Raw genomic sequence first — 15,482 nt, forward strand, 5'->3', positions numbered from 1 at the left:
AGTGTCGTAAGATCAAAGACAATCTCTTTGAGTCTCTTGTCAACACCTGGCCCGGTAGCACCTCCGTATCTTCTTTGCACTTCGGACGACAATATCACATGCGAAACAAGGAACGCAGTGGCAGCATCTTTGTCGTCTCCCCGATGACGAATATGACAGACAGCCTCCACAATATCACCCTTCCAGGCAAACACCATAGCTGCTTCAACCTCTCGCAGCTCAAACCGCTGACCTCTCAGCTTGACGTGGATGTCACCATTTATTCGTCCTAGAGTAACAAACACACCATCTTCACGCATGTATCCTCGGTCACCGCTGAAATGCGCTCGTGTCCACCCGTTAGCTACAGCCCGAGGGTTGGCAAGGGGGTCATTTGGAAACCGAGCAGCAGTAAGCTCAGGTTGCTTGATGTACCCAGAAGCAACACCTGCTCCTCCAATGACGATCTGCACTGGGACACCAGCTGGTAACGGGTGGTTGTTCTCATCCATGATGTAAACGCTGTGATTGGGCAGCACCTTTCCTGTAGTTACAAAGTAATAGTCGTGTGTGTTGGGGTATGGTTCGGTCATTACCACCATCGGCCAGAGACGTCATGGCCCAACTCTATTTATGCGCAACTGAATATGTCGAAGACAGTGGCTACCCATACGAATAAGAGATGGTCATCATAGAACAAAACACCTGCAACCCCAGAAACATGTAGATTCAAGCATCGGCGGGTTTAAAGCTGTACATGGGACAGTGCGTTAGGCGCAATGCTTTGGAATCGTGCGGTCCACCAACCAGCTGCTGCGGGCAGACGTCCCCAGACAAAGATAGACAGCTGCTTGGGATAGGACTATGGCCTCTGGGTTTCACCATGCGTCTTTGCAGCCGCTTTTTCCACGGCCGGCCCGAGGTCCCTTCCACACCCCCCACCTCCGCCCATCACCCTTCTACCCGTCAAGAGAACGTGCAAGACACTCAGATATGGCGCCTGGGAGAGTTGCAGGAAAGAGAGACGCAAGTGCGACGGCCACCGGCCGGCATGCGGAGCCTGATGGATTCCGTTCCAAGCTTGACCGCTGGTTCCGATAGCTCCCAGAGCCATCGACATACCGAAACGTTCACAACCTCCCCAACGAACCCGCCTTCAAGACCATCCCCCACACGTGCCACGACTGCAAATTCTACCACGCTCTCTGGAAGCTCCCCCTTCTCCCCATCGGCAACGAGCTCTTCCCCGGCTCCTACGGTGCCAGAGCCGGTGCAGTGGAGGGTCGAAGACTGGAGCTGTGAACAGATATTAGCAGAGCAGATGGTTCGAGGTGCTTGACTGAGACGGTCTGTCCCATTTGAAATAGCACCACAAGTCTTCATTGATAAGTCCCTTATCTAGCTATTCTACCCAGTACAGTCTACATCACCTTTACGTCATTTCTTCACGTTTGAAGCGACAGGGGCCGTTGAGAGAGCCGATTGGGTCAGCTGGCTTTTTCCGCGGGAGCGCAGGACACCAAGCGTCGGACCATGACTCAGTCAGATGCCCTGGTCGAAGGTAAAACAATGACCGTTCCTGCCTATGAAGCCCAGGTGTCTTCAATATCCTCATGTCTACATCAAGGCATCACGTAAAGATCGAACAGGACTCACTTCGACCCATGACCATGACGACGACAAGGCGGCACTTTACGCTGGCCTGATGCACACAAGAGACTCGGCCTTGAACATGTATGGTATGAATGCCGGTCCGAGCGACCAGCTCTCAAGCCGCCTGGCAACGTTCTACATGTGGTCGGTTAGCAACGGTCTCGCGGATGGCACGAGGGCGTTAACAACAAGCTTACCTTTGCCTCAGGGGTAAGATCCGTCACGCCGGTTAACTGGTCTTGACACAGGGCTTCCTCCACTGTGCCTGGCCACGCACAGGTGATGGTGTCGAATAAAACCACCAGCCAGTCCATGCCGACATGGAACGAGGGGAACTGGACGACATATTCCCGGAGAGCGGGCCAGATCACAAAGTCCAGGATCATCGGGTGTGGCATAAAGTACTGGTTGGGCGTCGGGCAGAGCCACATGGGTATCGACTCGAAATGTTCCTCGGTCGGCATAATCATCCACTGCGTCACCCAGAACAGTACGTACATGAATCCAAAGGACGTCATGGAGCGACGCCTCTCGCTCATGATGCTGTGAACAACCCTGACGGCCCACTGCGACAGCAACGGGGCCTTTTCGAAATGGTTCCGGTCGCACAAGGCCCCCACATGTGCGTGTGTACCCAACACGTCCTCTGGCGACGACGCCTCTTGTAACCTCGCCTGAGCCTCGGCAAGAAAGCCAAACAGAAACCCTCGCAACGTCCCGTCGAAATCCGAATGAGCGACCATCATGCTCCAACGGGGCACGAACAGGCTGCGAGGTATGGTGCCCGGGGCGGCGAGCCTGTCGTGGTCGCTGAGGATGTTGGGATGAATCCGAAGGTTGTCTCGGATATGCCGAGGCGCGTTCAAGGCTATCCCACCCTGGAGTCCGACGGCAAATGGCCATATTTTCACGATCTTCACGCCGGCGGTATGCATCTTCTCGGAAGCCCAGTCAATCGCTGCATGAGGCTGGGGAGGAGTCTGCAATACAACAACGCTTCCAGCTCTCGGGTCAATCTCCTCGGCCAAGACATTTGAGGGAATGTGTCCAAACTCGCTGCGGTCGAAGGTGGGAGCAAGGAAATCCTCCTGGGTGGTTGACAACAACACATTCGGGTGGTAATGCTGGATCTCGACTCCATCGTGATGAATAGAACTTCCAGGAGTCACTGCCCGCGTGGCGATGTCGGGTATGGCCGAAAGGGATGTGGAAGCTGAAGCCACGGCATGGGCCAGCTGATCGACCGTGGCTCCTAGTCTGAGGCGCGCCAGCAAGAGCGCGGCATCTTGGTCTGTACTCAACCGAAGTCCATCGACGACGCGTTCCAAGCGGGAGACCTGGGATGTAAGAGCACTGTTTTCGGCTTTGAGCTGGTCGACTCGGGTTGCACCCTCGGGTCTGTCGTACACGCAGACAGCATCTCGACGCAGGCATTCGGTGCATGTTGGGCGTTTTCCATCGCACTGGGAGTTTAAAGAGTCACGTCATCAGCATGGGGCCAACAAGAGGACAGAAGGCTCACAAGACTAACCTTTCGCCTCCTCTCCCTGCAGTTGATACACGGGCTTCTGGTTTTGGCAGGCACGGGCCGGAGGTTGCTACTGGGTTCGCTGCTCCCTGGCAACGGCCGAGCGGGTGCTGGCGCCAGCGGGCGCATTAGTCTCGAGAACCCCAGCTCAGTGTGTATCTGCTTGTGTAGATAACGGCCGAGTATTCGAGCTATGGCGGTCAGGGCCACAAATTTAGCAATCTCTTAACCGTGACCCCCCAGTGGGCGGGCTGGGATGTCTCCATGAGACACGTGGGGGGAGGGGGGAGGTGGAGAGGGGGGGGAGGAGGGTCAATTGCCGCATTGAGGAACCGGACCCTAACCCGACTTCTGTTTCTGTTAAGTTCCAGCGGCATCGGTCGAGTTGGGCAGCTTGTGTGCGTCGCCCGCGAGAATGCGAGTAGTCATGGTATGATAAGACAAAGACAGCCTAGTCTGCTGGTATGGATGAGGTTTGGCAACTTGACTCTCTAGTTGTGGTCTTTATTAGCCGCTTTCGATCAGGCAAATGTCTAGATGGTGGGAACTGGAAAGAACAGAACTTTCTCTGCCCAGCGGCCTGTGTATGATGACACTACCTGTCATAAGGCAACTGGTACAAGACTGCCATTCACCACGCATGAACTGCGTAGATTGGCCACGGGTTGTGATTGGCTTGTTTTGTGTGGATTCTCCTGTTGCGGGTCCCCCCCCCTTATGACGATTTGGAGCATATTCCTGAATCTCTGGCACAGCCAAGCGGGGACCCGGGCAGAAGACCAGGCTTCTCCATGTTGGAATTCAAAGAGGACTAGACCAAAACAAGCTTTAGCATTGGGCAGAATCATGGACTGTGGCTTGTAGACTGAAACCTTGTGCAACGTACACACCTTGGGCTAAGCTACAAAACACCACCTATCCACATACCTACTCATCCTACACAAACTCATAACACAAATAACCCCCCTTGATATCCATCACATCCGCCACCGTCGCATTCGGAATGATCCCCAACGAAGACATGACATGCCCCAAAGTAATCTCCTTGCCCCCATCACCACTCGTCGGATCCGGCGTCACGGCCAAAATCTCAGCAGTAGGCTTCCCCCACATGGCAGATTCCACCTCCATACCACCCGGAAACTCGGAAAACCCCACCGCCGGATCCTGCGCGTTGAGCCCGCTGATGTCCTTGAGCCTCGTATTGAGATCTTTCTTCTGCCAGTCCCACCACATCTTGTCCACGAAGCCGTGATGCAAAAAGAACAACGGGTCGCCTGACGAGGTGATTGAGTCCCCGTCCATCATTGCCAGCGCCATGTGCCCGACGAGATGAGGGCCCGAGTAGATGGCGTCCAGTGCCTGGCTGTAGGTTGGCCCGCTGATCGCCGAGGCGACATAGGTGGCACCACACTGTGTGCTGAGGGCGTTGGTGATGCGCCGGTTGACGCAGCGTGGTTGTGACTTGAACCCTGGGCCGATATTGACGGTGAGGTTTGCAAAAGGGCCATCAGCCACGCAGTTCTTTGACCCTTTTCCGGTGCCGCCGAAGCCAGTGACGGGATCGAAGACGGGGCTGGAGGAGAATTTGCCTGCGTCGCGGGTCTCGTCCCAGTAGGGGAGGGGGCCAGAGTAGCCGCATTCTTTGAGGAGGAAGGCGAGGATGTTGATGTAGTACCGGTGATATGGGAGGAACTGGCCCGTGGTGTGGATTTGCAGGGCGTGAATTTGGTGAAGAGAGACAAGTTCGTCCCAGCGGGTTTTGGCGCCGGGGAGGCGGTTGAGCTTTTGGGGAGATTTGAGGAGGCAGACGTTGGCGGCGAGGTAGGCTTTCTTGTCGGCTTCTTTCATGTCATGCCATGAAGGACGTTTCTGTGGGTTGGTGCATGCTGTGGCTGCGGGCACGGCGGCGCTGAGAGCGGTGCTGGCCGTGAGCAGGGCGATGAAGAAATCTCGGAGCATGATGCCGAATTTTTGGGTTCACTTTAGAGTCCAAGCCAGGCAGGACATTTTGGCGGTGCATTCGAGTTCAGATATAGATTTTCAGCATTTGACTGGTTTGTGCGTGTGCCCCAGTTGTGTCAGACGATGGAATCATGGATATTGACATACCTACATCAACTGTGCCAACAGAAATTGAATCTTCGGTTGCGGATAAATCTTGGCTGGCCATCTCCCTACAAAAGCAATTTCCAAGTGCCGCCCGTTCCTGCCGAGTGCTGTTGACTAGCAGCAGAGTATTATTTGGAGAATTTGCTTCCGAGCTTTTTCTGCGGTTGGTGGCTTCACGTTAACCCCATTGGTGCGCATCTACAACACATAGCCTGTCATATTCAGTATTACGTGGCCAAGGAATTGAGGCTAGATTTCTGTTGTTCTTACAGTACAAATACATCTTCAGTCAGGTGCTGGGAGCAAGCCGGCGCTCTGAGGTGGTCCCTTCATCTCCTCCTTCATCCTCTTCCCACTCTGCATCCTCTTTCGGGCCATCCACTTCTTCATCCTCCGTAACTGGACCAGGATCCGGAGGAACAAGCACTTCGGGATCATCCGTGATGCTAAGAAACTTTCTTCTTGCTTCCAAATGTGACCTTTCTCCCGCCCTTAGAACGGTGTTTGTAGTACGTCGTCGTGGGCTCGAATCACCAGGCGAGATATCATTAAAAGTTGAGGAGGAAAACGTTATATTGTTAAAAGAAGGGAATTACCCTCCAAAGCTGAGCAAAGCCTATAAATTATGTCCTCCACCAATCCCCACTTATCGCTCCACATGTTCCAACACCCTATATTATATCGAAAGGAGTTTTCAAACTGCTCAAAGTAATGCTTGGGTGTGCAGCGCTCGTGACCAGGCATGTATTTGAACCTGGAAGAGTACTCAACCTGCAGTCTCAAAACCGTTGTTCAAGCTTTTCCCTGGTAGTAAGTATGTTGTCTCCTCGAGCCGGGTCGTCTTTACTGGCTAGGTTGAAGTTCCCGATCTCGTCTTCTGACCATTTCTGGGGTGTGCTGGAGAGGAGGATAGTGTCACACTTCAGTCCAGCCTTTCCTCCATCAGCATCCGACGGAGAAGACTCGTGACAATGACCCTTCCACTTTCCTGGGGCGATTCTACCAAAGGTCTCATCTCTGAACCCTACACAAACGGCCCCGCTCGAGGGACTCGGAACGGTTGCTATCTATGATCTCTGGAATGAGGTCAATAACGCTGGAAAAGATGGCAACAAACGGGCTGGGTAGTACATACCTGGAAGGTCCGTCAGTCCACAATCCATTTCTCCTGGTGTTGTGAGCAAGAGACCTAGATCTCAGTTGTCGTCCTCGGTTCTAAGCAACCACGCTTTGATTTCCTCGTTTTGGGATTGGCTGGTGTCTCCAGACCTAGTCTGCTGTTCCGATCCTTCCTCTTTTGTTGTAGCTGCTTCCTTGCTTCCACTTTGCTTGACCTGATTGGATTCAGCAGGAGCTGGGACAAAACAAGCTCGAGGAATGAAGTCTTTCAACTGCATCAAATACAACTTCTCAACACCCAAGTTCCAGCCAATACGCATCATCCACACTCTTTCTTCTGTCCTGACCTCTTCTTCCGATCTGTCTCGTATAGCCTTGAGCCATCGCGAAACCCAGGGGCCGAGCTTCCGAGATAGGGCGTATTTGTCCGCCAACACAAGGATGCGGTATAATTCATCTGTCGACGGAGATGAAGGAACAGATTCAAAATTGCTGTGTGTGATATGGAACAAGGTTTGCATATCGCGGGGTGAGTCCTGAGGCAATGACACGGTCTCCAAGACAGACCGGATGAGGAAGATGGCTTCCATGATTCTGCCCAGAGTCCTCCAAATAGCATCGCGTTGAACGCCGGAGAAGACCGCTGCAGGGTTCAGGAGCACACATGAAAGTTTGTTGGGTTTTCGGATTCTAGGGCGCTGCCGGTGCGCAGTATTAGATCGCCATCTGGGCAATCAAGACGGTTGTGACCCTTCGATATGGGGCTCCGGCAGTTGATGGCGTTGGTGTCGTAGCATTGACATTTTGTGAAGTCTGTTTTTCTTGAGGTAAAAGGAGAAGAGAAATCTGGTAAGCCAGTCATTTTGAGGGATTGGTCAAGCTGATGCTGCCTTGCTGGTGCGCTCTCAGGTTGTCAGCTTCATGCCATCCGATTGCCCTCTAGTGGCATGCCAAGCGCCATTTCTCCAGTCCACGCATTCGACCCTAACCCGCCACGGCGACCAGCCTTTCATCACTGCTACATTTTATGGAACGAACTCGACAGTTTGTAGGAAAGGTAGTGTTTATTCCAGTGGATGGTATCAGCTGATGTTGAGAGAGCCGGATTTCCAGTTGTCAAGAGTGTTGTTCTGTGTTAATCGGCGTTAGCAGCCACTCTCGGAATTTGCCGAGATATTCATGTCGATAAGAAAAAGATATGGCAGCCTGTCAAGAAAAGGTCCAATACTGTGACTGGCACTGCTTCAGCCTCAACCGCTGTTTTGGGTGAAGTTATCACGACCTCTAGAATGCTGAATCCCTGACAGACCAGGAACTGTGAAGAGGAGAGTTATGACGTCATATGCCCGGCAGAAGTGCGCTTGACTGGAAAAGACATGCCAAGAGGTCAACACGGGCCACAGCCGCCCGTTGAGATGGATCTCTGCCAGGATATCCATGTGATCAGGGGAACAACGATCCCATGGACGACCCCTATCCGGCGAGTTCCAGGTTTCTGGCCTGTTGTGTGACGGCCACAACAGATCTTCTAGAAAATCTCGACATGGCCGTTGTATTTACCCTTCCGGTCTCACGTCCGTCCCTTCATCTCAGCCCCGAAGTCGCCTGAAAAATCTCCCGATGATCTTCCCTCGTTCCTCCGCCCTGGCCACGGGGCTGATAGGGCTGACTCCACTCACAGCTGCTTTCGGGACCATCAACGAACCGGTGGGCAGTCATCCCTTGTTTTGGCAGTCCTTGAGGAAACTCGCTGACACCTCTTGTAGGTAATCCTCGGCCAGCATAATGAACATGAAATGGTTACACGACTCGCCTTTCAGTGCCCAAGTGGCCAGAAAAGCGATGGGGTGTGTTTTGAACCCCGGTCGCTCGATCAACTGGCAGGCTATCATCGAGAAGTGATGGGTGTAGCCCTCCCCGGAGCAGGATTTAATGGCGCGGTCGGAGCTCCAGATACCCTCGACCCGGTACCTGAAGGACCAGAAGCGCACTGCGACGATGCCGATTTTGTCGACGTGCCGGGATACCCGCAGAGCCGGAAAGAGGCCAACAAGAATCTCCAAAAATGTGTCGATCACCTACGAGCACGCTTCCGACAGGCATGGGTATCAGCAGAGATGCTTGTCGATGAAAGGCGAAGGATCCGGCCAGGGGAGGTCGAGCTGACGAATGCTTTTGGTGGAGACTGCAATTTTGCTTTCCCCTCCCTTCAGATCAATGTCTTTGCGCGAGCCAAGTGTAGCACTCTCGAAGGGTTTGGCCGCGCGTTACATGGTGTTCAAGACTTTTACTCCCACAGCAACTGGGCTGATGAAACCGACATAAGCAAACCTATCAGCGAGACCAACCCACCAGGGCTTGCCTTGCATGGCACCGCGAAGTTTTTGGACCTGAGGGCTTCTGGGCCGATACCAGACGATCAGATTCCTTACAACCTAACAACGGGTTGCTTCACGATACCAGACGGGACTCCTGGATCCGGAGACTGCGCTGGTCGGGTGACACATCATGCCCTAAACAAAGACCATGGTGTCATTCACCTAGATGGAACTTTTGGTGATGCGGGGCCCGGGTCTCCTCGGAGCGAGGCCATATCAAGGAACTTTGAGAACGCCGTACGTGTTGCGGTACAAAGTTCCAAGGAGACCTGGGCTGCGTTTCGCGAACACCTCAGGGAGCAGTACGGAACTGTGGCCGGCAATCTTATGATCTGTGCTCTGGTGCGCGATGATCCAATCAAGGATTGTCGCAAACGGATGGCTGTCATTGCCCTGGATGCCTCTAGCAGAAGCGGTGCTGTTGAGGCATCTGGCTTGCAAGTTCAGATTGCTCAAGAGTTCAAGTTGAAGTTATCTTCACATGGGCTGGACCGAATTGAGGTCATGGAGTTTGCCGAGGCCCCCAAGATTGTTCATCCTATGGGCTTCCCAGAGTCGGTGACCTTTAGTGAGCTGGATACTAAAGGAAGGACCAATATCGGCAACGCGCTTGACGTTGCCATTGACGATATCATCCAGTCACAGCCGGACACGTACACGGACAGAGGTGCCGTAGTGCTCCTGACGGCGGGCGCGGAACCCGAAAACACGAAAGAAAACCAGGAGCTGGCTGAATATGCCCTCGCCCAAGTTGAACGCGCTGCCAAAGAAGGTGTCCGCATCCACTTCGGTTGCATCAATCCACCACGGCCATTCAATGATGATCCGGATCGGTCTTGGCATGAATGTGCCCCCGGTCACTCGATCATCCCCGCTGTCCTCAAAACAGGCGGCACTTTTGCTTACATCAATCATGTTGCGGGGAGACCAGATCTCACACCGGCCCCGCACTTCATTAGCACCATCATGTCTCGTGGCCTAACCTCCACTGATGAGTATGAGCCCGAACTGACCCGAATCTACCCTGGAATCACCATTGCCGCCCTTCTCAGCGCCGAAGATTACCCCTCCAAATCCTTGTTCTACCCGGCCAGCCCGTCAGAAAGGATCAACATTACCATTCGCGACCGGGCTCTAGACGGCCAAGGCGTAGCCAACGGTGGAGGTGGCTGCTTCTCCATCACACTCCGCGACCGAAAGCTCGACGATCTCAAGATAGCAGCCTATACCAGCTGTGGTACCGAGCCATTGATGCTGAACTACGAGGCGCTACAGGACGTTGATTTGTTGGTGGTGGCTGAGCTGGGTGATCCGCATCACCCGCAGCAAGAGGGATCACCGAACCCACAGGGCGTTGTGTTCACATTGGAGCTGAGCAGTAACATGCCGGCAAAGAATGAGACATCTACCATGACTACGTCGAGCGTGGTGAGCTCCAAGGCAACGCTTAAAATGACAGAGGAGGCTGGAATCAAGACCGAGGAGTTCTTGACAAGTGAGACGGTTGAAGTGTTTGAGGAGGCGGCGACGGTGAATGGGACTGCGTCGACGACGTCGGAGGGGAGCCATACGGTCAGTGGGGGTGATGGGGTAACTGGGAGTGCAATGCCAGCTCAAGAAGCGATGGTGACTGGCAAGGAAAGTATGGCTGGTATGGAGGATGTATATGTGACGACGATAGCTGGGAATTTTAGCCGGGAGGATGCGGATGATATTCCGGACTTGAGGTAGATAGTTGTTGGAAATGATACCCTTGTTATGTCTTTTGATGCCGGCATCAGCGCCGATTGAGTGCTGCGCAGACATCTGTGAGGCATGGACACTAACCCGCTGCCTTTTTCTTCCACTCTTTCTGCAGGCATCACCAACATCACCAGTTTGCCCACGCATTCGTCGCGTCTCAGAACATCTGCTTCACAGAGTTGCTATGACCCTCTTTAAATAGGGGACAGAAAGATAGGTAGGCAACTGATTCTGTGAGACAAGCACTTAACTGTTAAGAAGAGAGTCTAACAGTTCATGCTAAGGTACAAGGATGTTTCGAGTTTAAGTGCCTGGGTACGTACCTATGCACAATCTATCTGAAGAAATGAATAAAATAATGATTAGCTACTTATATGTCTATCCGTCTATCCAGAAGAAAAGCGAAACGTGCTTAGATCCAATGCCGATCAAATCGTCCCCAACCACCATAACCATGACCCCATGCTATAGAAAATCGCCCCCTAGGGGAGTTCCACATAAGCGTGAGGCTTCGAGACGTCCGAGACAGACCTTGGCCAGATCAAAGCAGAGAGCGCTGCGAACAAGGGCATGACGAAACCGAGATTGTTGACACGCGGATACACAGATTCGCATGGGGCGTAGATGCGGACCAGGCGACCATATAAGGCGGTCATTGTATCGAAGTAGAAAGACTGAAATTCTCGAATGTCTTGCTCGGTGACGTGCACAGGGGGGGTAGTTCATGATGCTGTGGTTGTTGGGCCTCCCGTATGTAACCGACCATTCGGCTTCTTTCCAAGAGGCAAATTCGTGACGTAGTCCGAGGATGTGACAGCTTGTGTTTGGTCCAACACCCAGGTAACTGTCGGGAAGGCCGGCCTGTGCCCTCATCGATATGGTTCTTGGCTCTGACCCCAATCCTAGTTGAATAATTCAACCACGCTGCACAGATAGGCAGAAGTTGCAGTTAACCGCAAATCAACAACCCAAGGCAGCTGCAAAAAGCCTCCCGGAATCTACTTTTCTCACACATCATGCGAATAGCTTCATTTCATTGCATTCATCCCTATCTCTCAATCATATCAGTACTCATGCTTCGTCTCCTCAACACGATTCCTTGGTGCTCCCAGGCAAACAACCTGTTTTAGAAAACAGTCATGGGACTTATCGAAAATCCATCTGTCCCACATTGCTCGCCCCCTCACTTTCTTCACAACAACCTAATAGTGACAAGCTGGTTCCTTGCTAGGGGGCTTTGTACGAATATTTTATACCATCTCTTTATCACGGTATCGCAGCAAAGCATCAACTTGCCATTCATCCCAGTCAGATTCCTCATCAGCCCCCACACCCTGTCTCAGTCCCTGAAATAATGTTTCGAAGTCATCCCTGTATTTCACAATGTCGAACCCAATACAAAAGAGAAACCTATGCAGTAATCGCCCATGCCGACCGACGTTCGAGAAGGCCTGGCCTCCTTTTGATCTCAAGATGTCTAAAAACCCGTCCTCGTGCTCACCAAGTATATCCACCCCGTCGTAAAAGTCCTTCACGGGAAGTATCCCCATAGGTGTATTGAAAGCCACAAACGCCGGTGCCGTGAATGCCGACTCCCAGTCTATGACCCCCGTAATGTTGTACTCCTCATCCACCAAGATGTGATCCATCTTTTCGTCTGCGTGCTTCAGATAAAACGGGAATCTTTCATCCCATCCACCAGTCAGCCTTGCCATCCTGGACACCAAGTCGAGGAGAAAGCGGTGTATCAGAAACGCATCCACTGGTCGCTGAGTGTAAATCTCGCTCCGTTCAATCAACCCCAAAACGTGAAGAATGTACCGCGTACAATACTCCCTCCACGACTGACACGGCGGCAGGTCAAAAGTCAGCTCCTTGGCAAACCGCCCAATGTGATCACTCCCCGGTGTGTCCAACGATCCCAGACCCTTGAATGGATGTCTCCCCAGCTCAATGTATATATCCGCCAGCTGATCCAACACTTTCCTCCTCTGCCTCTTGCTGGCGAGATCCCAACGAAGCGGTACGCCGGGTAACTTGTCCATGAAGATATACCCCACCCCAACTGGGTTGTCTGGTCCATCCAACCTGTAGTCAAACACCCTCGGCGCAGGAACCTCTGTCTTTTCGAGAAAGCCCAACGTTGCAGCTTCGCTTTTGATCATGTAATTCCGAACAGGGAGCGGTGTCGTGTTTGGTTGACGGATCCGAGCAATCCACGTGACTCCGTCTTCGAACTCGACATCGAGGTGATAGTTTCTGGTTCCCATCATCAGGTCTTGGTAGTCTGGGAGATGCACAACGCAAGGTGTGCCATTGCGGAGTTTGCTGGCGCGTTTGGCCAAGGCGGCTGTGTTGAAGTTTTGGAGACCACAGTTCCAGGCTGCCGGTGATGTTGTAAATGCTGGCATGGGCGATCTCGGTGAGGTATCTGGTCCGGTTATGAGAGAGCGGTTCAAGGTGAATGATGGCGCTTCGAGTTCTATGAAAGATGCGCATTCAAGACCAGCTATGTCGGGTATCGAGCGATTGGAGTCAGCGCCGGCGCAGATCAGGCTCATGCAGATTCCCGACAACGTTAGATAAGAAGAAACAATCAATGAAAAATAAGAATGGCCCCAAAGAATGGGTTTGTTAGTGGTTAGTGAGGTCCACATGACTAGTTGTTCCACTCCACTTAAACTGCAGCTTTGCATGAGAAGATTGGCCAACAAGGGCTTCTGGAGATCATCAACCCCACAGACACAGGCGCTTCGGGTCTGAAAATAAAACTGAATTCGTAAAAAAAGCGTTATGCCAAGACCGCCTGAGCTCTGTATTTAGATCCTCTGGTTACACGTCTACTCCTCGAGTCTACTCCTCCAAGCCGTGGCCGCAGACTTTCCCGCCACTTGTCCCTCGTTTCCCAAAGAATCATCCCAAGAATTATTGCAAAAAGGTGGGTGGCACCTCGGGACCTGACATGAGGTGTAACGGGTTAGCATTAGATAGGTAATCACTGATCAGCCCAGAAAACTCACCCCAGACATGCAAGTTGTCGGGAGCGGCCTTGTTATGGTGCGTTGGCTCGTTCATGTCCAGCAAATCACCGTCCACATAGTGCTCCAAGATGAAGTTGGACGGATCAAACCAGTAGTCAAAGATCTGGCTGCCCATGACGTGTCTCCCAACACCCCAGCAGTTGGTGTATCCTTGATGACGTAGCCAGTCGTGACCCAGTACCTGAGCATCGAAGTCGTGTGTCTCAAAGGAAGAGTGGTGAACGTGCATCTTGGGGCCTTCGAAGAAGAAGAAGCAGTGGTGGTCAACAAACTCCTTGCCACGGTCTAGGCGAAAGAAGACAGTCACATCCACGCCTTCATCGTTGTGGACGAGCTGGAAAAGAATTGGTTAGTCTTTCGGCCAGGAGCCTTTGCATACGGAGAATGCGAACCTCGCTGGGATGAAAGTTGAAATAGGTCGAATAAAACTCGTAGCACTTGGCAAAGTTCGTCACGCACATGCCAAAATGTCCAAGCTTGTGTACGGGCGCCGGCCGCTTCTCGAAGCGCTGGAACTTGTTTGGCTCGCGGTTCTTCTCGTTCGGCTATCATTACAAGACGCAACATATCAGCGACTGTCATGGCCTTTTGAAAGGCTTTTACTCACGTAGTTGAACTTGAGCACCGGGAAGCCAGGGTCTCTCCTTTCAACCTCAGTCTGCCCGTGAACCAAGTGGAATGGGAACCCATCCACCGGGTCATAGAAGGTCACTCTCTTGCCACCACCCGGCACATCCTTGAGCTCATGTACTTCAGTCGCTCGGCACTCTTCTGGAAGCGATTGGTGGGCGTAGACGAGATCCTCCTCAGACTCGACAACAAATGCTGCTCCCCCAAATTCCGGCTTGTCAGAAGCCTCGAGGGCTAACACAAAAGGCTCTGTTCCATATCCTCTGAAGAAGGTTGTCTTTCCGATCGTCTCGGTCTCGTAGAAGCCAAAGTCGGCAGCAAATCGTTTGGCGGCTTCAATATCCTTGTGCTTGTACCAGACATGTGCTGGACGCACCAGCTGGATCTTCTTTAAGGGGTTTGATGGGAGTCCGGCGGCCATGATGAACTTTGGATGTGATTGTTGTTCAGTTGATCGTGTTGGGAGCGGATGGGACAAGAATGTTGATAACAAATCTTTTGGACAGATTAATGACACAGAGGCAGGCTTCCCGGGGGATATATCTAGAGTCCGGCCGACGGCCCAAGGCAACCAAGATGGGACGAACTGGGCTCTATTTTCTAGCGCTCACGCGGGGATGTGGTGGGGTAAAAGCGATGGTGACGCAGGTCGCGGCAATTCAAGGGAGAAAAGCCAATGGTGATGCTCCGATCGCGCGACGGCATTTTGCCATTGCCCAATAGCGGGCGCCGGGTAATGTCGAGCGCCCGTTCTTCGGTGTCTCATCATTCGACTCGTGTTGCCCCGACCTGCGACGGTGTGCGAGAGAAACACAAGAGTTCGGAGTCCCGGGGGGGTTTTATGTTAGAGCGAAGCCACTGTCATGTCAGAGGCAGCATATGAGCCACACTCCGATCTCTGTGGTTGCGATTCGAGACCTCCTACCATTATCCCGATGCCACGTCATTGGTGCGCATACTTGCAAGATCTCTCATCCGCATTGCCGGGTAGATACCTGAGGTAGATAGCCCGCTTTGCTGCACAATTTCAACCTACCTCGAACTCTATGGCCTGGCGACTTGATTTCCTTCGTTACTGAAAGATAGATGACTTTGAAGTTCGTCTTCATCAACGAGGTGCTCGGGAGGATTCCACCTCGGTGGTGCGGGGAAGCTTCAGTTGTCATCAAGGATGTGGCGGGGCAACAGCTGAAGTGCCAAGATCTGGGGGTAAACAAGCTTAAAAGGGGGGGACAAGGGGCAACCGGCAACATGCAACAATTTCCATATTGTCACGCGACCTCAGCCAGTTGCTTTCCC

General features: G+C 52.7%; 7 protein-coding genes across 7 annotated transcripts; 1 reads left to right on the forward strand and 6 right to left on the reverse strand.

Annotated features, from left to right (window-relative positions):
• Positions 1–1,338: 1,338 nt before the first annotated feature.
• Positions 1,339–3,450, reverse strand: QC764_610110 (uncharacterized protein). Its single transcript, XM_062949490.1, has 3 exons — positions 3,164–3,450; positions 1,830–3,095; positions 1,339–1,767 (listed from the first exon to the last, which is right to left on the reverse strand). Exons 1-3 carry the CDS (start codon positions 3,287–3,289, stop codon positions 1,672–1,674), a joined length of 1,488 nt encoding a protein of 495 aa, XP_062798240.1. The 5' UTR covers positions 3,290–3,450; the 3' UTR covers positions 1,339–1,671.
• Positions 3,451–4,096: 646 nt separating this feature from the next.
• Positions 4,097–5,122, reverse strand: QC764_610120 (uncharacterized protein; the record flags this gene model as incomplete). Its single annotated transcript, XM_062949491.1, has 1 exon — positions 4,097–5,122. One exon carries the CDS (start codon positions 5,120–5,122, stop codon positions 4,097–4,099), a length of 1,026 nt encoding a protein of 341 aa, XP_062798241.1.
• Positions 5,123–6,051: 929 nt separating this feature from the next.
• On the reverse strand, positions 6,052–6,435 carry QC764_610130 (uncharacterized protein; the record flags this gene model as incomplete). Its single annotated transcript, XM_062949492.1, has 2 exons — positions 6,052–6,335; positions 6,408–6,435. 2 exons carry the CDS (start codon positions 6,433–6,435, stop codon positions 6,052–6,054), a joined length of 312 nt encoding a protein of 103 aa, XP_062798242.1.
• Positions 6,436–6,468: 33 nt separating this feature from the next.
• Positions 6,469–6,981, reverse strand: QC764_610135 (uncharacterized protein; the record flags this gene model as incomplete). Its single annotated transcript, XM_062949493.1, has 1 exon — positions 6,469–6,981. The coding sequence occupies one exon, from the start codon at positions 6,979–6,981 to the stop codon at positions 6,469–6,471; it is 513 nt and encodes a 170-aa protein (XP_062798243.1).
• Positions 6,982–7,659: 678 nt separating this feature from the next.
• On the forward strand, positions 7,660–10,512 carry QC764_610140 (uncharacterized protein). Its single transcript, XM_062949494.1, has 2 exons — positions 7,660–8,098; positions 8,158–10,512. The coding sequence occupies exons 1-2, from the start codon at positions 8,012–8,014 to the stop codon at positions 10,498–10,500; spliced, it is 2,430 nt and encodes an 809-aa protein (XP_062798244.1). The 5' UTR covers positions 7,660–8,011; the 3' UTR covers positions 10,501–10,512.
• Positions 10,513–11,762: 1,250 nt separating this feature from the next.
• QC764_610150 (uncharacterized protein) lies at positions 11,763–13,208 on the reverse strand (the record flags this gene model as incomplete). Its single annotated transcript, XM_062949495.1, has 1 exon — positions 11,763–13,208. One exon carries the CDS (start codon positions 13,206–13,208, stop codon positions 11,763–11,765), a length of 1,446 nt encoding a protein of 481 aa, XP_062798245.1.
• Positions 13,209–13,437: 229 nt separating this feature from the next.
• On the reverse strand, positions 13,438–15,340 carry QC764_610160 (uncharacterized protein; the record flags this gene model as incomplete). Its single annotated transcript, XM_062949496.1, has 4 exons — positions 14,161–15,340; positions 13,946–14,098; positions 13,533–13,887; positions 13,438–13,469 (listed from the first exon to the last, which is right to left on the reverse strand). Exons 1-4 carry the CDS (start codon positions 14,602–14,604, stop codon positions 13,438–13,440), a joined length of 984 nt encoding a protein of 327 aa, XP_062798246.1. The 5' UTR covers positions 14,605–15,340.
• Between the last annotated feature and the right edge of the window lie 142 nt (positions 15,341–15,482).

Source organism: Podospora pseudoanserina, chromosome 6 (assembly GCF_035222485.1).
Source record: "Podospora pseudoanserina strain CBS 124.78 chromosome 6, whole genome shotgun sequence".
Taxonomy (NCBI): Eukaryota; Fungi; Ascomycota; class Sordariomycetes; order Sordariales; family Podosporaceae; genus Podospora; species Podospora pseudoanserina.